The sequence below is a fragment of the Fundulus heteroclitus genome, chromosome 19, assembly GCF_011125445.2.
Source record: "Fundulus heteroclitus isolate FHET01 chromosome 19, MU-UCD_Fhet_4.1, whole genome shotgun sequence".
Taxonomy (NCBI): domain Eukaryota; kingdom Metazoa; phylum Chordata; class Actinopteri; order Cyprinodontiformes; family Fundulidae; genus Fundulus; species Fundulus heteroclitus.
The window spans coordinates 5,300,115-5,322,252 of record NC_046379.1 but is presented as its reverse complement, the minus strand read 5'-3'; the positions used below and the strand labels follow the sequence as shown (position 1 = coordinate 5,322,252).

General features: G+C 42.1%; 1 protein-coding gene across 2 annotated transcripts in view; it reads left to right on the top strand.

Annotated features, from left to right (window-relative positions):
* The first annotated feature begins 5,734 nt into the window (after positions 1-5,734).
* The window catches only part of si:ch1073-358c10.1 (mitochondrial peptide methionine sulfoxide reductase), a 61,141-nt gene continuing 44,737 nt past the window's right edge, over positions 5,735-22,138 (top strand). Inside the window, exons 1-2 of one of the 2 annotated variants that reach the window (XM_012864592.3) lie at positions 5,735-6,209; positions 21,986-22,054. In XM_012864592.3, the coding sequence (XP_012720046.2) occupies positions 6,014-6,209; positions 21,986-22,054 (265 nt within the window). In that variant the 5' untranslated portion in view covers positions 5,735-6,013. Of the gene's footprint in view, positions 6,210-17,357; positions 17,449-21,985; positions 22,055-22,138 lie in introns of those variants that run through there. The other variant, XM_036150789.1, reaches the window with a different exon arrangement.

The window sequence follows — 22,138 nt, the reverse complement described above, 5'->3', positions numbered from 1 at the left end:
TTACACAATAAAAATGAATTTTGTTCAATTCAAAATGTTAACTGTACTGTGATTGGTCTATGCACATTAGATAATTAGTAACATTAAGAACCAAACAATAGACCAAAAGATGTTATAGGCGTTTACTTAAGTCTTTCTGATCATTTTCTACCGGCAGGTTTACTACAACAGTAGAAAAAAATCCTGAAATTCCAGCTTTTAGTTTCAGTGTGCCACCCCAAAAGTTTAAGTGGCCCCATCTGGCCAACCCTATGAAACATTTCTGGAGGCGCCACTGGCTCCATTCATGTTAATTAGCCTCCCTTGCTTAGTCTCCCTGCACTCCTTCTGCCACAACTGCTTCACACGATGTCCTGATTCACTCACCTGTGTTCAGTGCCATTCTCCACTTGTCCCTCAGTAAATGCACAACGGTTCTCATTGTTCTTTGCTGAATTCTTCTGTTAAATCCCCTTATACTTTGTTCCTCCATCAGTCTGCCCGTTTTCTTGTCCATAACGGATGTCTTGTTATCTTTGTGCCATGTCACCTTTATGTTTTTTATGTTTAATTTAATAATTGGTTGTTGCCCGTATATCTCCAGTTGAGTTCTTTTCTGAACAAATATGACACATTTCACCTTGTCCACATGGGCTGCTGCTGATTTCAGGAAGACTTGAATTATTTCTTAATCAGCTCCTACACAGTCCATAGTGGAGTTAAAATTCACTGTGGACAGTGGCACTGGTGTTCCAGTATAATAACAGGTGTGTAGCTTGTGGGTCCAGGTATGTTCCTGAATATACTGGCAAATCTTTATTTGTCTGAGGGTGAGAGTTTGGAGAAGATGGTGGAAATGTATCCTGGACAATAATCCCCCAAACACATCCAAACTCAAACCTGCTGAAAGATAATACTGCACTCTTAAAAGCTAGGCCCAACCTGGGAAATTAACCAGTTTAATGGAGCTCTGCCATTTCTGAAAAAGAAAAAAACAAGAGTAGTCAAAACTCCATCCAGAAAGATTTCTAAAATGTGTCGATGGCTGCTAGAAGTGTGTGAATTCTCTTTGCTAAGATGTGTTTAACCAAAAATATACGGTGGAGATAATGTTTATTTTTGAGCATGTATCTATCCTTCTGAGACTTTTTTTCATCAGAAAAAGAACTTTTATTTAACTAAGACCTCTCCATAAAAGTATTTGTTTATAAAACTCCTTAACATTTTCCGTTTTCAACATTCAACCCTGGAAAAAAAGAACTGTGTTCAAATAAATAATTAAAAGTCCAAATAAACAAAATTCATGCAAGTGATGAAGGGATGCAATAATTTGACCAGAGCTGTGCATTTTGAGATGATTTTACAAAGCGGCTTGTTGGTCCAAGCCACGCTTTCTTCAGAAAAAAAAAAAAAATTCTGTTGTCATAAAGCGAATTACAGAAAAAAAATCATGTAAAATTAAACGGCATATACCAGGTATCCGACCTGGCTTACTAACTGTCTCCCATCAAACACAAGGCTTAACATGGAGCGATACCCTGTTAAAGTCTGCCGCAGTGTTTAATTCCAGGTCATTTCATAATCTCTTTGATAATCGCATCTGCACATCTCTCCGCATTCACCCTCTGACAATCAAACAGCTGCAAGCTGGCACGCTCGCTAAACCTTCTGCAACAACACACCAGCTATGCACCCAAAATATATCCATGCAACCACTGCATGCATGCATCTATGTACACGTACTTGTAAAATAGCATGCATGTGCATTCATAGACAGATTATATTTATGTACATGAAAGCACTTAAGGACATGCTGCTTCTGCGTTCATTTACAATCACAGACAGATTTTAAAGTAGATCCTTACAAAAATAACAAATCTGTGCAGGTTAAGGACACGCTACGTTTATTGTTTTTAGGAAGAAAGCACATTTATATATGCAGACACTTATGGTTAGAAAATGAACACAGCGTGTGTCTACTGTATTTATGTAGTTCCTTCACATGCCTTTGGTCCTCTTTAGCTCATCCTTCCCTTTTCCTTCCTCCTCTTCCCACACCACCTCCCCAAACACGCAGCGACGCCCCAATCATCCGGCATCAACAGGCATGTGAACCCAGCACTTGGTTCCTCTCTCCCTCTGCCTTTCGCTCCTACTCTCTGCCTGCTCTGTTTTCGTCTGTGTGCTTCCACTCTCCTAGCTTTCGGGTAATTACCTGGCATTTGCATTGCAAAGTCCCCCCGCGCTGCATTCAGCTCCTCCACAGGTGACTGAGCTTCATTTCCCTGGCAGATAAGAGAGGGAAAAGGGAAGACGAGGAGGAGGGAAGGATTGTAGGAGGGTGTGATGTTATTTTGGCTTGCAGAATATGGGAACAATGCCCCGAGTACTTCTTTTTTTTTTTTTTGTTGTTGTTCTCATTGTCTGGATCAGAGAACATAGAAGAGTATTTTATGTTCCCACAGACAAACCATTATCGTCATTACCATCCCACTGCTTGGTCTTCCTGAAGTTCAAGTTGAAAGCAGTGGAGAACTGTGGCTTTAAGAGACATAATATTTCTTAGAATATTCTTAGTTAGAGTATTACTTTCACTAATCCCACATTTCTGTATACAATCTTTTGTCTGGTGCAATATTGTAAACGTAAAGGTTGTTTTTATTAGCTGTAAGCAGAAAATCATTATAATTCTCAGAAATAAGGGCTTGAATATGTCAATCTGTGCGCAACTTATCTATGTAACGTGTTTCCCTTAGTGAACTGAGATAATGAAATAAAGGCACTTTTCAATGTTAATCTAATTATTGTAGTATGGCTGTATGTCTAGAGAGGGATCAATGGAGTTTGTGAACTTGTATTAGTGTAAAGATGAATAAATCAATCAAGTATAGGATTTGATATATAATTGATGCTGAAAGAGAAGGATTAATCTGTGCACACCTTTAGTAACAGGGAGGGGCTGAGAAGGAAACTGCAATGACATCACAGACGTTACTCTGTCTATGAGATGGTACCAGAACCTGGAGAAAGATTTATCAGAATCACTAATATTACAACGACTGTCAAATAAGACAAGTGTGATTCACAATATAATTTCTTTTGGTTCAATCGATAAAGTTGAAGTTGCAATCGTTTTGCCATATCTCTTTCTTGCCCAGGTTTAATAACTAATTATTTGAGAAGTTTTAGTAAAAAAATGTAGTTTAAGTCATTAATTAATTCTCTTCTTTGATTAATGTCCAAAGAAAGGTAGTCCAAGGTTTTGACAGATTTTAATGTGAGCGTGTCACGGGATTTGTGGCCGTCTAAACTGCTGAGAACATTCCTTCTGGTCTTCATTAGTCCTTATATTTCCCACTTTTCCATAAATCTCATGTTTCTTTTCATGTGTGCAAGAACCTGTTGGGTTGCAGGCGTGGCGGGAGCCTGATCCTGATCAGCGTGTTCCAGCTACTGCTCTCTCCTACCTTCTCAGGATATTTCCTGTCCTTTTAACGCAAACAATCTTCATTTGATGGGAAGTTTATTGATTGTGTTGGTATATTTTTATCAGACTGTCTCTTGTTAGATTCTTTTGATCAATTTTGCAATATTGTGTTAACCTATCCTATATTAAAATACCTTTTTAATTTTACTTGTGGGATGTACTTTACAAATGTTTTTGGTAAATTTCATTTGAATTTAAAACAAAGGACAATGTCCTGTGGCCAGGCCACAGTGGGTTCTTATCTCTGCTAAGCTAAAGGTCCATGCAACAGATTTTAAGAACTCTACAAGGCATTTAATCATATGATGTTCAAAATATAAAATACTTGGACCAGTCAAACCTGAGCTGACATTGCTTAAAGTTAATATAGTACAGTTAAAATAATATCCTATTTGCCAAAATAATAAAAGATCTTTTCCAATTGTGTTCCCCCCAACCCTCCAGTAGGACCACCTGAGATTCAGGCTAACAGGAAAACTGCGACAGATTCTTCTCAAACCTGGACGGATTTTGGCTTTTCTGATTCCAGATTTATTGAAGACAGTTTGCAATTCATGAAAACTGTACTTGAGAAATCAATTCACATGCATTGTTAGTTTTTCCCAAAGCATTGTTAAAGTTTGTTCTTGTCCTCACGTCACGTCTCGTCCTGTAACCTGAACGTCTCTTTACAAAGCAAGGTCATGGCGGCCCATTTGAAGTACGGATGGAAATAAGCTAAGAGGAAAAAAGGTCCATGAAAACTTTCTGATATGCAATGCATACAGGATATTCTCAATTAAACTGAGATCTGAACTTTTTTGGGTCTCTCTAACAGAAACAGGCTTTCATCTAAACCGTTTATTGTAACTCTGGTCGTGTGTTTAGGGTCATGCTGGAAGGTGAACCTCCTCCCCAGTCTCAAGTCTGTTTCAGCTTCAATCAGATTTGTTCCAGGATTTTCCTGAATTTAGCTCCATCCATCTTCTCCTGACAGCCTCCCGGTCCGTCCTGAAGAGAAGCATTCCTACAGGGTGCTGCCATTACCCTGCTTGACCGTTTTCCACCATTCAAAGCCAGAACATTGTCTTCTGGTGTGGTCCTTACCTGTATTCTTGGGCCGACCATAGGCACAGGTAGGTAGGACAGGTGGATCACCATGTGCAGCAAACTCACATTTTATGCTTTCAGCCGGGCATGTTTTCTGTGATTTACTTTTCTCACCAGAAACCAGTAATGCAAATCAAGTGGTTATATGATTTCCATTCTAAAATATCATACTGAAATAATACAAGATGTTACACTTTTAATGTATTCAAAACCAGATGAATTAGATTTTTTTTCCTCATGTTTAAAATAATAAAGGAAAAGAGGATTGACAGAAAATTTGCCAGTTTTTTTTTTCTTCTGAAAAAACACAGAGGGGCAACAATGATCCTTAAAAGGACTCTAAGCACCCTCTGAACAGTAAATTTAAGCTTCGAGCATAATGAAGGGTTACTTATGGCCAAACTGCAAGATCATACTGGTACCTGAGGTCTTTTATTCCTTCATCTGTTGGGTTTTTAAGCTATTCTACATGACTTGTGCTGCCCGGAGTCCTGAAATAATCTTGTAAATGTGTTTTATGTTTGTTTTTTTCCCCTCTCCTTTGGGTGTTTTTGTGAGTGTTTATTGTTGTGTGTAGACTTTGTGGACTCCGCTGCAAATGAATTGCGCCTCGGGGACAGTAGAGCGTTTCAATTCAACCCAAACTCTGCACCTCAACTCGATCTAGCCAGGAATGCCCTGACCGCCGTATTATATTTGTGCCTCAAACATTGTGCTGCATATTTGTGTCACCCTACAAAATAAAGATTAACGGAACATAAAGCTTCGTACGATAAGCAGGAATTAAACCTTTAGGTGAGATGCGATGAGGATAAATGTATAAGTAGAAAACTCAAATATTTTTTCAGTTAAGTTTGAAGTGGAAAACACTATATATGGGAAATTATGTCAATGGATGAAGGACACATTTCTGTTTTTAGATATGAAAAGAAAGTCAAAGTAAATGTAAAGTTCTAGGAAAAAATGCATTTAACCCCCCATAAAAGGCAATGGGGCCTTATTTTAATTCAATATGTTCTATATGTTGTATCTATTAACATTGTTTTTACAGCAGGCTGCTAATGAGAACATTCAGTTACCAAAAGTTGCAGAGCCCATTCCAGGTCACACATCTCCACGTCACCGAGGGTCCTAACGCGGATGCGTCCATTCTGGAACCCGCCGCACCAGAAGCGCCTCCCACCGACAGGGAGCGGATAATTGGCGGAGAGCTCATTTGCATGCTGAATGCGGTGGATATTTATTTAAATTTAATTTCGTTCCCGCACACGGTGCTCTGCGGGCTTTTGTGCCAAAGTCATATTAACCCCACGACTACTTAATATGCGCCGCACGACGTGGCCCACGTGCCATGAATATTCATACATGGCGGGTTTTTTTTTTTCTTTCTTTTCTTTCCGGTGTCGTCTGTGCGGCTCTCCGCTCCCTCCCGTCCTCCCGGTGTAACGTAACGCCGTGATGGAGGCCGTTCTGAACGCTCCCCGGAAGGCTGCGCCGCCAAAGTCGCGCTGGTTTCCGCAAAGTGTCAGAAAGTGCGCAGGGCTGCTCCTGGTGTACGCGTCGCTCCTGGCCGCTGACACGATGGCAGATAAGACTGCGCTGCCGAGCAGGGAGCGGGCAATGAAGGGGAGGGAGGAGAAAATGGTCGTAGCAGGTAAATAACGGAGTAATACCTTTTGGAAAACTGTGGATTGCTTTTCCTCTTCTTCTTTTTTTTTTCTCTCTTACGGAGCCCCGTCTGCTGAAACTTTTAAAGCTTGTTGCGTAACGTGGAAAAACACGCGCACACACACTGCTGTGCCTTCAGGAGAACTGATGCACAAAACAATGCAAGAAAGCAACTACATTTGTAAATTTATCTTCCTTCTGACATAGTTTTATAAATAAATAAGACCTGTAATATAGGACCCATATATTTTAATTTATATCTAAATCAAAGGGGTCCTGATTGCACATCTGCAGCGCCAGATGAGCATGACGTCACGAGCTGAAACCACTTTAACATTTAAATTAGTTTGACAAACATCCTCCAAATAAACAGAAAATCAGATCTACAACACACAGAACAGGCTCGACCTTATGGCCGCCTGCAGTAAGTGTGTCGGTTCATATTTTGCTGGGAAACAGGCCTGACCTGTCAAGGCGCAGACCACACTGGACCTCTGAAGGTGGGCTGTGGCGTCTGGCACCAAGATAGGAGAAGCAGAACCTCATAAGTCCTGGAAGTTGCAAGGTAGGGCTTCTGTGATCAGGCCCGTTGTTCCGGCGCATCCTGCAGATGCTCGACTGGGTGGAGATCTGGCGCACTTGAAGACCAAGTCCACTCCAGAAATGAGTTGTTCCTCCTCGCATCTTCTCTAAAGTGTTTTGACTTTGTGGCAGGTGCATTGTCCTGCTGAAAAACCATCTACCCATCCATCCAACCAGCCACCCATCGTTCTTATCAGTGCTGGATCTTAGGGGGCTGGTGGTCATTTCCAGCAGGATGCACCCTGTACAAGTTTCCAGTCCTTCCCAGCAAACCAGAGATAAAACAGAGACAAACAACCATGAACGCTCATACTCAGTATTAAGTAGATTTTCTAGAGACACATTAACCTGACATGCATGGTTTTGGACATTTGGGGAACCCATTCATGAGCCAAACATGCACACAGAGAACATCCAGCCTTCTTGCAGAAAGGCGACAGCGCCAACTACTGTGCAACTGTGCAGCTCATTGTGGGATACTGTCTTCATTTAACAAGGTCTCCAGCCATGCAGCTCCATTTTGCAACAAGCTATGATGCTCTATGTATTTTGATTTTGACACCTTTCCATCAGAACCAGCATTGACTTTTTTATCTGTTTGAGATACAGTAGCTTATTTGCAGCCATGGACCACATGGGTAAACCTTCTCTCCCCTACAATGCTGTTATTGTGAGTAGGACTCAGCCCCCTGGGAACAATAAGTGGCCATCAATTCAATTTAATTCAATTCAATTTTATTTATATAGCGCCAAATCATGAAACATGTCATCTCAAGGCACTTTACAAAGTCAAGTTCAATCATATTATACAGATTGGGTCAGATTATACAGATTGGTCAAAAATGTCCTATATAAGGAAATCATAGCACTAACGGTCGGTTGGTAGCCTCATGGTCCTCTTTTGCTTGTGAACTAATTTTGACTGTCACACTTGAAGAAGAGATGAAACTTTTCAACAATCAAGAACCTGTTCATTGACCTACTTAACTTTATTTTTTTTCTACCCACATGTATTGGGTTCACATCTGTTGCTTTGTCCACTTGGATACAAACCTGATCCACACTTTTGAAGATGCTTTGATCCATTTCTCTGGTCATCACAATTTTGTACTTCCTGTAAATCTTGTACAAATCTTTGCGCTTGTCTATTTTACCTTCTAAAAACGCATCAACTTTCAGGACAAATTTCACTTTGTGCTTCAAATACCCGCTAATCGGCACCACAAAGAGACCGATACATTATTCACTTCTCCTGTCAGTGGTCATAATGTTATGCCTGAATGGTGTATGGTGCACGTCAGCGGACAATTTGAAATGCAGCTGTTCTCTCATATTTCTACAGAAAGGTAGTGAAATGCCAGTTTTTAAGGGTTAGTCTGGCCCGATATGTTGGCTCTGCAGTTCAAAACATAAAAACTCCCATCAAAACAAAATCTTAAAATGTGGAAACATTGTTGAAGAAATTCCAAAGCAGAAAATGAGAGTTCATAAAATATGATCCTTTAGACAACAGATTAGCTTTTAATAGTTAATAGTCTGATCCAACAACATTTGACTGAACAGGTTTAAGCTATTGTGGTCACGTTTAACCTTCTTATTACAAACAACGTAGGCGGGGTTTAGCATGAGTTTCTTGTTTTGGTCTTCAAGGTGTTATTGCACAGTCAAGAACAGAGGAATACTGAAAAGCTGTCAGATACTCAGACTTGATGTGTCTTGGAAAAGGGGGCAGAAATGTTCACTCACTGCACAGTTTTTTAAAATATTCAAGAGCAAATATATCAAAATTGAATTCAAGTGGCCTGTACGTATAATGAAGCCAAAGACAGTCAAGTATCTAGAAAGTGTTTACAAAGAAGTGGCGTGGCAAGCATTTGAAACGTGGGTGGGACACATTGGCTTTGGGAGGAGTGGCTAAAATGTCCGGCTTTTTCTCTCTGTCGTTTGCGGCTCACAGCGACTTTATTGCTCTGTCGAGGTTCTCATTTTAACTGCAGTTAGAACACCTTATTTGGAAAAATCTTGAATTTTGAAAAATATCAACTTCCACCACCTCCATTTCGACACGCTAAAGTGAATTAATCTCTAAAGTTGCTTCTAACCGAACCACTAGCACATTAGCAACAAACTCCGGTACCAGGGGAGGAATTTAACAATTTTTATCTCCTTCAATTACTGTAAGTCCCCATATTAAAACATAAACATATGTGCATCCACAGAAATGTTGGAATCTTGACTAAATGCTCATATAAACCACTACAAACAGGGTTAAAACTATAAGCAGGTGAATCATAAAGCAAACAAAATCCAGAAATACCGTGACTCCATATCTCAGTCACAGCTGACCGCATTACAACTCTTATAAATCCAGCTAGTATCTCAGCCAAACCCAACGAGCTGCTAAAGTATCAGTTTTGTCCCCACTGACGCTCTTCAGCCAGGGATTTACCTCTTCCCACTCACGTCTTTATTTTTGATATGTTTTTTTCTGAAGTGTTGCCACTTCAAAGAGTAACTGAAAGAAGCGCAGGTGGGACCGTGGGGTGCTGCTGAAATCCCGCCATGCTAATTTTGCTGGCCTTATTTCCTGTATTTTGTTTTGTTCATATTAGAATTAATGTTGATACGTGACAGACGTGTGTATCTGAAAATACAGAACAACTCGTCCCTTGCCAAGTTTTCTGCAGCCATTCAGTTTATTTATGCTTGGAGAATGCAGTGCATTGACATGTCGTGGGTAGGCCCGGATGATAACTGAATAACAATATGTATCAATCGATAGACATGTGGCGCAATTGAAACAATAGGGACAATAAAAAGTTCAATAGACAAACAGTTTTTCTTCCTTTTGCATTTTAACCAATCATGTAGGTTAATATTACAGTCATTACATCCTCCCAACCAATCAAACACAGATCCAGGAACGCTCCACCCTTTTCAAAGAGTTCAGAGAGCACGCATTCTTTTTCTTTTTTTAAAAAACTTAGTTTTGTCAAAAAGTTGGTTGAATAAAGGGTTGGGTTTGAATTTAGTGTTTGTGAGTTCTTTATCTAAAAATAGGCAGTGAAGAAACTGCATACAATGAACGGGGTTGCACTTAAATATATGTTTTGATTTTTTTTTTTTTATATTTATCAATATCAATTGATATGATTTCTGTGTTATTGATATATTGTTCAGCCCCAGTTGTGGGAAAACACGAAGTGCAGGATCCTCCCGTCAAGTGGAATGGATTCTGTCAGGAAGGAAAAGAGAGAGCGCAAGTGGAAGTCATATTTTTGTAAATGTGAGAGGGTCCAATCGGTTAGCTTTCAAAAGTGGGGGGACACGTCCCATTCACACATATACCCCGTTTACACTACCCCTTTTTAACCGTGCCGAGACCAGTCTGAGCTCCGTAACTGAGATAACTATGGAGTGTAAATGGATCGCAAACTGAACTAAACTGTGCCCGACACAACCGGACCGCGCTAAATCGAGACCAGTTCCATGTGTGAGCTCGGCCCGGTTTTTCAGTAGCCCGGTTCTCTGATAACAAAGAGCGCATGAGCAAACCGCGTCATCTCCTTACAGCCAGCTGACATTTCAGACATTCATAAAAATACTAGCTTCCCTACCATGACACACGATTTCCAGTGATGATTCTGCTTAGCAGTGTGATGAAACTCAACGTCTGTCGTTGTTTTTGCATCTGTAAATCCTGATTAGACGTTCGTTTGTCTTATCCACTTCCCAAAAGCCGACTCTGTCAAGTAAATTCACCAAAAGTTGCCGTCTTCGCCTGACTCCCCGCAAACAACGACATATCACCATAATAACCAAACATAACTTCCTGATTGTTACATGCGCCGCCATTTTGATTTGCTTCATTCCCTCCTTCAATCCTAGAGAGCGGTAGTACCGTAGATCATCACTACCAGAGAACCAAGGAACCGAGATAGCGTGATGTGTAAACAGTCAAAGGGAACCAAGCTCGGCTTGGTTAACTGATCCAAGCTCGGACCGAGCTCGGCATGGATCGGTTTAACAAGGGTAGTGTAAATGGGGCTATAATTACTGCAACGCCCTGAAGCCCTGAAGCCCTGAAGCAGCAGGAGCTGTAGCCATGCCCCCACCCCCTGCAGCCACGCACTTATCCAAAACAATGAGCTTCTCCTGGAAGTTTTAAACACTGCTAACATGTCAGCTACATGCAGAGAAGAAACTGCCCTGCGTAGGCGACAAGGCAAACAAACACAAAACGTTGTTTGGAGGTACTTTCCCTATGAGGCCGACAGACAGGAAAAAAACTAAATGCTGAACGATACGACATGCGCTACAAGCTAATGCTACACCACTAATGTTACAGAGCGCGTTACAGACACTCGTTACCCTCCTGTCTGCAACAGTGTAATAGTAAACCTCCCAGACAGCATAAGCTAACACTAGCAGTGTAAATATTAACTCCATAAAATGCCAAATGATGCTTATCTGTCCGTCTGAGGCCCCCCTCTGAAATCTGCTTCCCATGTGAGCAGTTCAGAACCACGCAACCCTCCGTTCTGCTGCCGTATGCAGAAAGATGCTGATGGCTGGTCGGCCGGTATATAGAGAAGCAATGAAACAAGCCAGGTTGTCTCCCTCCTTTGTAATTTGTAAAGACATTAGCAGCTAATGTAGCAAATAACAGGTTAGGTCAGAGCTAGACTGAAGTTGACAAATAGAGCAAAAAAACAAAGTAGGAATCCGTGGCAGCTTACTCTGCTGCAAGAGCTGATTAAACGGAGAAAACATTCAGCAAGCACACACTGGCTCATTAAAGATGAGCAATTACAATTAAATAAAATAATTAGATGACTTAATAAAAAGTGTAAACTTCCATAAAGGACATTAACACTTAAATAAAGTGTTATCTTGTCACTCTTGAATTACATAACATATTTTTTTCTGAACAAGAGCAGGAATGTCCCTTATTTATAGGTTGTGTCCTAATTAAGGAAGTAGTTATATTTCTTTCTCCCAATTATAAAGAGCCATACCTTCAGACAATTTTGCTCCAGTGTCGGAAATGCTAAATGTACTAAGCAATTTTCTTACATCATAGAACCTCCCCCCCCCCATAATATTTTATGTTGACCAGATTGTTAGTTAAACATTTACAAGTTAATATTGTCCATATGCAGCAATTAAAAAAACAAAAACAAAGGTAAACCTGCTAAACTGAGGTGGTGAATGTGATTTAAATGCACCTAACTTTTGTGCTGGTGGACCAAAGAAATAAGAAAGTTAATAAAAGTTAGTTTAGAGCCCTGCTGTAAGCACTTTGACTGAGTTTCTGTCTTAGAATTTGACCAGAAATTAGATCGGGTACATAGTGATAATCTGCAAGATGTTTTCACACTTCTCCAAATCAACAGTATTTTTTCACATTTCTCGTCCAAAGTTAACATTTTTAATCAGATTTGCCAAAGAAACACGTGTTTTTAAGAGATTTAAACCTTGGACCCGTATAAAATCTTTTAGGTGTAGTTATAAAAGCCTGGTGGGTTATTTGCTAACAGAGGTTACAATCAGAAGTTGTATTACTTGTCTCCTCAGGCTGCAACACTTTCACACACCTGCTTGTGTTTGTCTTGTGAAGCAGGATGTCCAGTTATGCCACGAATGAGAAACGTTACGCAATATGAGCTGGGAGCTTGCATTTGTCGCCCGTTCAGACAGTTGCGCCCGCTAAGTGCATTGTGGGAGCTGGGTGTGAGTGCGCAGGAGGAAGAGGTACCACAGCATCCAGGGGCCCATCTGGGCATTATGCGCATGAAGGCTCCACCCCGTCATAAGTTGCTACTCCGTCTGTCGAAGCAGCTCGGAGACGCGGCATGGCAGAAATCCGCTCCTCCCCTTTCACCATGGGGGTGTCAGTGTAGATGAGGATGGATTTTTTTTTCTGCATCCAGTGTGTGTGTGTGTGTTTGCCACTGTGGCCCTGAGAGCGTAAGTGATTTAAGGAGTGTCTTCACACGTGCCCCGGTGCAGTCCCTGCCTTGTGGAACCTGAGAGTGGACACAGTTGTGCTCCTCTGTGTGATGAACATCACTCGTTTTCAGCGTAGCCTATTGCCCCGGCGCCCTGTTAAAGAAGCGCCTAGTTCTCGGTTCGGTTTCCTGTTGCCCCGCATTCCCTCCCTCTCTGTGGTCTGTGTGATGTATTCTGTGACCTTGGCAGGAATGATCCAATGGCAGATTGCTACATGGTAGGGGCACAGTAGCTATTATTTTGAGTCAGTGCAGGGTAGACTGCCAATATTTCTTCTAAACAGGATGGGGAGGAGGCAAGCTGACTGAAATCAATTTCTGCTATGTGTTTCGCTGTAACTGTTAAAAGCAGATTCATGGCTGGGATTTATTGCCAGTATTGTGTCGCAGATCTCTCTAGATGCCCCTTTTTTTTATTTGGTTTTCAAGATAGTTTAAAGCGTGATGAGAAAGTGGTGATGCAAATTAAGTATGTGAGATAGATAAAAGAGAAGGGTTTGCCCTGTGTGGAGGCAGGTATCCTTAAATGTGAGTTAGATTTTTGTTTATTTTGCCTATTGCCTCTCGTTCAGGTTTTGGTTTTGTACTGACAGTGAAAAATTCCCAAGCAGTTGACAGAGAGCGAAGAGGACCTGACTGTGTTGTAGTGTTGACTGTTGACTTAATTACAGATCATTTAAATGTTGTGATGTTACCTGAGGTAATTATGGTGAAATGCACTGAAATGGAGCCTACTCATTCCAACCTCTATTTAATTGGTACTTTAATTTACAGTTCTTGTCAGATGTTTGCATCTACTTATTATCGGCATGAATTTATTAATTTGGGGATTGTAACTGTTTATGTTAACTGTTCTTTGGGGTGGGTGGAATGGTTGTGCCTCATAAAACTTAGGTGATGATTTTAAAGAAGAATTGAGTCTGCCAGTTAAAAAAAAAATCTTATTTTGAGAATTACTCCAACACTTTCAATAAGTTTGATTTTATGACCAAGACTGGTTCACGGCAAAGATCCGGTCCCCGTGCATGATCAGCGTGATATTGTGTTTGCTGTTAAGGCCTGACCAGTTATACATGGGGGGGGAAACAAAGCAGCCACTGGCCAGAAGGATGGCCCTGCACAGAGGAGCAACATCATCAAGCCAAGATTCAGCTGTTTTCACTCCTCTGCAGAGCACCGGTCACTCTTTCAGGGTTAAGATGTTCTTATCCTGGATAGGGACTACCATCAGAGTACTAAAGATCGGTTGTTAGGCTGCTGATCCTCTTTTGCATGTGAACAACCAGTTATCGTTGTCACTGTTAGATTTGTTGATCCACTAGGGCTGGACGATATAGAAAAAAAGCATATCGATAAAATAGAAATTATATTGATCGATATTGATAATTATCAAAAAAAAATCTACATATACATTTTAAGTGCAGCCCTTGTAATTTTATGCTGTTTCTTGATGACCTATTTTTAAATATGGATTCAAACACAACCCTTTATTCAACCAACTTTTTACGAAAACTGTAAGTGTTAAAAAAGAAAAAAAAAGAACACGTGCTCTCTGAAATCTCTGAAGGCTGATGGAGCATTCCTGGGTTTGTGATTGGTTGGGATGATGCAATGACTGTAGTAATAACCTACATAATAGGCTAGAATGCACTGTTCTTTTATTGAACTTTTTATTGACCCCTGTTTTTTTATATTGAACCATACCTCTATCAATCGATATATATTGTTATTGAATTATCGTCCAACCCTATGGTCCACTATGCAAAGGTATTGCTTATAAGGTTGAGTTTACCTATAACTCCTCAGACTGAAGAAGAAGAGACGAAATGGACATGAAGTGCCTGAAATGTGTCCAATTCAGTTTTATACTGATGACACAGTGATGTATTGTACAACCCCCCCATCCCATTGCAGGCACTTACCCAGTTACAGATGGCTTTTAACCCAGTTCAGTTAAGCCTGGCTTATAATGTGCTGGGGGGGGGGGGGGACCGGGGGACCCTCCACTTAATCTGCACTCAATCACCACTTCAAAAAGGTTCACATTTAGGTTCTATGTCATATCACATATATTTGGATATTTTATTGATGATTGGTTCTCTTTTACCCCACATGTTTATCAGCCGCTCAGAAAGGGGAAATTGAAGCTAGGTTTTTATTTCAGGACTTGATTATGCCTCGTCTAATTTTCTACATCTTCTTAACAATGTACCACGAGGCTTTCAGGTCTAATACTCATTTTATATTACTTACCCATCAATGTTCAATATATAAATGGGTTGGATGCTCCTCTTTATCAGTACCCAGGCTAAGAAACTCGCATATTCTTTTGGGCAAAGCTCTCCTCGGTCTACTTTCGTTGTACCTCTAACTAGCTCCTTCTGAATAGTGCTTGGCCTTATAACCTTCCCTCACAAAAAAATGTATTCTCAGTTCCAAGGGTACAAGGGAGATGGGGTGGGGTGGGGGGACTGGCATGAATAAAACAAACTGCCTGGACCAAACTGCAAAAGACTTGAATCGTCATGACACGGTCTCATTGGAGGCTTTTAAAAAGTACAGATTGGTGTAAGACACATCTGTTTGCAAAGATCTATTTCTATACATCTATTTTGCATAATTTTCAGAGCTCAATCTCATATATCAGTTAATTTGAATGTATTTGTTGATATATAATTTTCTGCTGCTGTTCTAGCCAGAACACTTGTAAAATAGATTTTTAGTCTTATTAAGGATTTCCCTGGTTAAGAAATCTGCCTATTAAAACTTGATCTAATCTGAGGCTACGGTGAGTCCTGTTGAATGTTTTTTCTGCTGGAAATAGTGGGAGAGCAGTCTGCAGGTGGAGCTCAGATTACCCTTTGGACACAGGGGGTATGGAAACTAGATGAGTGTGTTGCGGTTATACACTCACCAGTCACTTCATTAGGTTTGACTCTTCAATTGGCTGTTAACACAAGTAGTGAATCAGCCGATTACGTGGCAGCTACTCACTGAGTCGAAGCATCCAGATGTGGTGAAAAGGGATTTGCTGAAGTTTAAACTGAGTGATCAGAAAGGAGATTTAGGTGACTTTAAACATGGCTGAATCGTTGGTGCCAGACGGGCTGGTTTGAGTATTTCACAAACTACATTGATGTACATCCATCTCTCAGGTTTAACGAGAACAGCCTGAAAAAGAAAACATACAGTGAACAGCCCAATGTGTGGAAGAAAATGCAGCAGACCACATTCGTTGCCATCTAAAAACCAGAACGTTCATAAAAACTCACCCAAAAGAACAACCATAGACTGGAAAATGTTGCCTGGTCCAACAAGTCTCCATTTAGGGAGACACATTCAGCTGCTGATGATATAATGGTGTGGAGAAACAGTTTTGGCACACTTTGGGTTTTCTTAGGACCAATTCAGCATTGTTTCATTGCCACAGCCTATCTGATTATTGTTGTTTACTCTGTCAATTTCTCTAAGACCAAGGGTAAAGGCCCATTCATACCCTACGTTTGGCCTACACGTCCGTATTTCTGTCTGTACGGTCTATCCGTTGACTCATTCATACCTCCGTCCGTTGAGGTGCGCAATAACCAATATGTCCTCTAGGTGGCAGCGCTGGGCGCCAATGATTTGTCACTGATCAAACATGGCGACGGTCCAAGACGTGATTTTGTTGTATTTGCTCCGTAAGTAAACTTTTTGTTTGTCCCTGTGCCCCGGACTCGACACATCATATGTGTGGGTAGTTGCGGACAATCTCCGTAAGTCGTTCCTCGAATCCCGCCATTGTTTAAAGCCCAGAATTCTAACCTTCTTTGTGATTTTGTTGACATTTTGTACTACAAACTCAATAGCGCCACCCACCATTTCCGGTAGTATTGCTCCATATTGATCCGTTTCATCCGTAATCGTAAGGTCCCAATTTTCGTGTCAAAATACGGACGAAATTGACGGTTAGAACGTATGAAACACTCCACACGTATCCGTATCCGTCTTTTACGTGAGGTATGAATGGGCCTTTAGCCGTCCTCTGAAAGCAACTTGGACCAAGCAGGAAGCATCATGTCGTGGTTTCTTGAACATGATGTTGTTCTTACTGTTCTCAGTGGCCCCCACAGTCGCCAGAACACAGTTCAACGGACAACCTTTTAATGTTGGATAATCTACGATTATTCAACATTACGATAACATTACGAGGTGCTAGGAAGGTGTACCTAATAAAGTGGCCAGTGAGTGCATGTTTGACGGTGTCACAAAGTTATGTTGGGTTTTTAAAGGCCACTCTGGTTGGTTCCTTAATGCACCTGTTTTTGTTCTGTAAAGCAGATTTCAGTCTTCCTCCAGTCCCCCCCCCCCTTGCCCCACTCTTTACTCGCCCGTACCCTTCCTCCCATCCAGCAGAGGGTAGTTGGCACCAGTATAAAGCATCAGCCTCCTCCGACGACTCGTGCCTGACTCCCTGCCAACCTGTGCACAACTAGAAAGAGGACTGGCAAGAGGGAGGGAAGGATTTTTGGAAGGATATAAACAGAGCAGTCTGGAAATCAACCTAACGTCACAAGTTTTGGCATGCTGGGATGGTACCTCTCCTGTGTCTCTGTGTGAGGAGGTAGCAGCGCTTGGACTTCCTTTGTGCGGGTGAGAAACACAGGACCATAGATAGAATTGGATGGTATCAAAGGTTAAAAAAAAAATCCACCAAAAGACTTCAAACTGGGTGTTTGTTATCCGTTGAGCACCAGATTCTTGTGCCCCCAAACAGTAGTGAACGTGGATTCAAGGAGAATCGCAGGGCGTCCGGTCCAGTGTTTTGGTTCTGATCCAGCCGCCTACAGCAGCTAGGCTAAAAGCGTTAAAATGTGACCAAAGGACTCTGCGTCACTCCTTATGTGGCGTATACTGTGATCTGCACTTTGCAGATATCTGCAAAAACAAAGGTGTTCTAAAGAACTTATGCCTGGACCCCTTCCAACACGGGAAAAATAATCTTTTCATGAGTCCTTCCCACATTTTCAGCCTGTTAACTTCCTTTATAAGCCCAGGCTTTTCTCTTTCTGGAGCAGTAAGGCAGCGTAGTGAGGGTATTCAGCCGGCTCTTTCTCCATGCGTGTGTGTGTGAGATGGGGTAACTCCATCAGAACGGGACGTGGGTTGCTCGTCTGCTGACAGGCAGGGTGCGCCGGACCAAGCACAATGAAAAGAGCTAGTCTGGCACCGGCTGGACCTCTGCCAGCAACTCCACAGGAGAAAAACCCACTCCAGCGGTGGGTGCACCAACAGTTGTGCTGCAGATTGCACGCACTCCACCGTGCACGGGCTTGTTAGAGCAAATTGAGCTGAGAAAGTGAGAAAGCAAGCTTGAGTTGAAGAAGGAGAGCGGCTGAGAAAAAAAGAAAAGAAAAGAGGATTCCGTGTCAACAGGTTCTTGGCTAACTTGCCATTTCTTTATTGTATGTTTCCTTGTCTGTGTGTTTGTTTTCTCTGTGTTCTCACTTAGATGAAGTGCTTCATCTCTTTATAAAGTGCCCGAAGGTTTGGTTGAAAGCCAGGGGAGTCTTTCACTTCCTCGCTGGAACCCTAATCTTTTGCTTCTAACTGGCTATTTACTCCTTTTTTATTGTGTTGGCAGGCGGATATCTCCTCCTCCAACTATTCTTTCCTCTCCTCCTACTCTTTCATCTCACACTTAGCTCCTTCTCACTCTCCCATTTTACCTCTCAAAGTCATTTGGCAACTCCAGGGGGCGAGAGCTAAGAGACGACAGAAACTGTAGAAGAAGACGGGGATTTCTTCTGTTCTTCCACCGTCTTAAGTCGCCCAACGAGAGCGAGAAGATTCAGCACGTCCGTCGCATGGACATGGTCTGATCCTGCAGCCGACTGTGCTTGTGATCGTGACCTGGCAGCGCCAAACAACCCGCTGCTACAAAAAAAACAGAACTGCTGCTCAATGGGACGCCACGAAGCGGATGCCTGGGGGCATCCAGACCTCCGTGACATTTTAGTCCTTCATGCGTCTGCAATCTGTTACTGCGCAGGAAACCAAACAATTTTGTGTGAAATATCAAAAAACGCCCCAATACAACAAGACCTGCATTATCTGTTCAAGCGTCACAGAAGCCCCCATGCTTCCATATTTCTTCTAAAGATCTTATCTTTGACATCCCAGCATGGGGAAACTTCTACATGTTCTGTGTTTATCATAGTCTCCTTCCAGTCTGAAGCAGAACGCAGTGAGCTAATGGTCTTTGGCCTTTTTGTCACGGTAAAGGATCATCCCAGGCCTATCTAGGAGATGAACTGCTCTGTCAATATCAGATATGTGATTGTTGGTGTTCGGGTCAGTGTCACACATAAACGCAGCTTAATCAGACGGGAAGCGATCGCCTCATGGAACTTGGAGTAAGCATCCATTACCGATATATAGCTAAGCTCTTAGTGTTCGCTGCGGCCTGTTTATCTTGAGACAACCGTCAGTGGTTGCAGTACAAACCAGCCTTGCTTAGTGGAGATTTGCACGCTAAGTCACCTCAGTCTTCTTAAACCTTAATCCTCCTGACATATCTGAGGGCTACACACACAGACACGCACTAAAACGGTTCCTCCTTAGCGCTCTAATTCCAGTCTGCGCCGTCGGAGTGCCGTCATGGTGCACGCTGACGTTTTCCCCGTGATGAAGATGAGATTGGGACGCCGTCCTGCGTCAGCGGCATACCGGCGCCGTACGACGGGGTTAATACCAACAGAAGCTTTCCACAGTTTAAACAAACATCAACCTAAATGTGTTTCAACAGTATTTTATGTGACACTTCCATACAAAGTGCACAATTTTGAGAAAGGAGGAGCATTTATGAATTGTTTTTTTGCTAATTAAAATATAAAAAGTATGGTGTGCGTTTATACTCCATCCCTCTGAGTAAACACGTTGTTAAACCACCTTTCGCTGTATTTACAGCAGCAGGTCCGTCTCTTCTACCGGCTGTACACCTCTAGACGGGCGGGGAAAATGCATGGTTTTAAAGTCTTGACACAGACTCTCAGTTTGACTTAGATCTGGCCTTTGACTAGGCCATTGTAACACATGAATATGATCTAAATCTCCCCATTGCAGCTCTGGCTGTATGTTTAGGGTCGTTGTACTGCTGAAATAACCTGACTCTGCCAGATAGATTTGCTCCGCATATCCATCTGGAAACCTTCCGTTGAAGTAATTTTGGGAAGGGGCGAAAATACTGGTTAGCTGATTGGCCTATGTTGGTGATAGACGGGCCAAATGAACCAATCAGATCAACGAAGCATATGACGTACTAACACGACAAGAGGAGCCAATTGATGGATCAAACTCTTGCCGAAACCAGTCGGGAGAAGAGCAAAAACATCTTTTCCTCTGAGAAAAGCCTCCAGAGCAGCGTTTTGCTCTTCTTTCAGTGAAGAAATACTCTGTAATTCCGATAAAACGTGCTCGATAGCCACGCTAACGCTAGTTTCATCGGCTGAAGCCGCCATGTTCTTTAGACTGAACTGTCGCGCTTCTCGTTGCGTCACACCTCAACCCGCCTCAAAGCCAATGCTGATTGGACGTTCGTTTGGTGAACGGCTCCAAATGTCCTTTAACGGAAAGTAGCCAGACTGATCTGCGAGTGAAACCTTGAAAGCTCGCAAGATCAGGATGGTCTCACGAGGCTACTGCTGAAAGGTGAAAGTCGCAAATATTTTGCATTGTCCAACGGGCTTTCTAGGGTTGTCCTGTATTTCGCGTCATCGATCCTCTTAAGATCTCCAACCATCTGCCCTGTCGGCCTAAAGCTGCCACTGCCAGTTATGGTGTTTTAATTTCGCACCACACATAGTTTTCCAGACGTAGGTGTAAAAGTCTGTTGTTTATAGGAAACCGCAGAGGGGAATTATTCCAGCCTGCCTTCAACTTATCCGTGGAGTCCAGATCTGTGGAGTGCACAGCTAATAGTTGTCAAGCAAACATATTCTTCCATCTGTGAAGCTCCGCAGCTCCTCCAGAGTCACTTTGCACATCTGGGCTGCGTCTCTGATTAATGCTCTCCTTACCTGGCCTTTCCTGTTAGGTGGACCACCGTGTCTCGGTAAGTTTGCAGTTGTGCTGCACTCTTTCCGTGTTCAGATAATGCATTTAAAAGACCTCTGTGAGATGTTCATACCTTGAAAATTGTTGTGCTTTCTCTCTGACCTGTCTGCTGTGTTCCTGGGTCGTGGCGACGCTCTTTGTTCTCTAATGTTCTCCAGTAAACCTCTGAGGCCTTCACAGAGCAACAGCAGATATACCGAGGTCACGTTGCACACATGTGAACTGTGTTTACTGCATTTAAGGTCAATTTTACTTTATGTAGGGATCTCAGAATAAAAGAGGTCTGAATGTAAAATCATCTACACCAGGAATCACCAACCTTGTTCAAACTGAGAGCTGCTGCATCAGTGCTGTGTCATACAAAGGGCTACCTGTACTGTCCTTTGAACTACAAGAGTCCAAGCTCACCTTAACTTTACGGAATAATGTGTTTTTTTATGCTTTTGCCATTTTTACGTCTATGCAAATACAGGTATCATTAAAAAGGAAAAGGAACTGACTAAAATAGCATTATAAATGCAGCTCACTGGAGGGTTGTGCTACTTTTTGAACAGGCTTGAGGACACCACATGTGGTCCTCGGGGCCTACATGGTGCCCACCACCACCATGTCGATGACCCCTGATCTACACTTTCCAGATTTTACCTGCTAGAAAAATGTCCACCATATATATTTTTTTCCTTCCATTTCAAAAATGTGCTGCATATTCCAATAATATACTCAATTAGTGGCCGTCCTTTCACAACACATTGCACCTTTTAGGGGTTTGCTATAGGGAAACTCTGTTGTGGCGACTCGGACTGGATACTTGAGCCATCTGAGTAGCAGACTGAAAGATAAGGACTATAATGTGTGTAGATATTAAAGAGAGGACTGCAGGGAGAATCAGCGACTATCACCGCTGTGTTATCTCTTAAAATGTCTTTCTGCACAGAAACATTTACCTCTGATCCTTAAGCCTGCGTCAGGATGTGGCTGAACGAGAGCCGAAATGAAAGCTGCATTCAAACTTTTTTAGTCATATTTTTGTTTAATTTGTTTTATAATCCCCTTTTTCCACCGTTTCGCCTTACAGACAAGCATGCAGTCAACGGGAATCCCACTGTGGAGCCTTTTCCAGACGGCATGGAAACCATCATGTTTGGTGAGGGTTGCACAATCACCCATTTTTTTAAAGCTGAAACTCCACCATAAGATGATCTGTTGCCGCATTTATAGAATGTCTGCT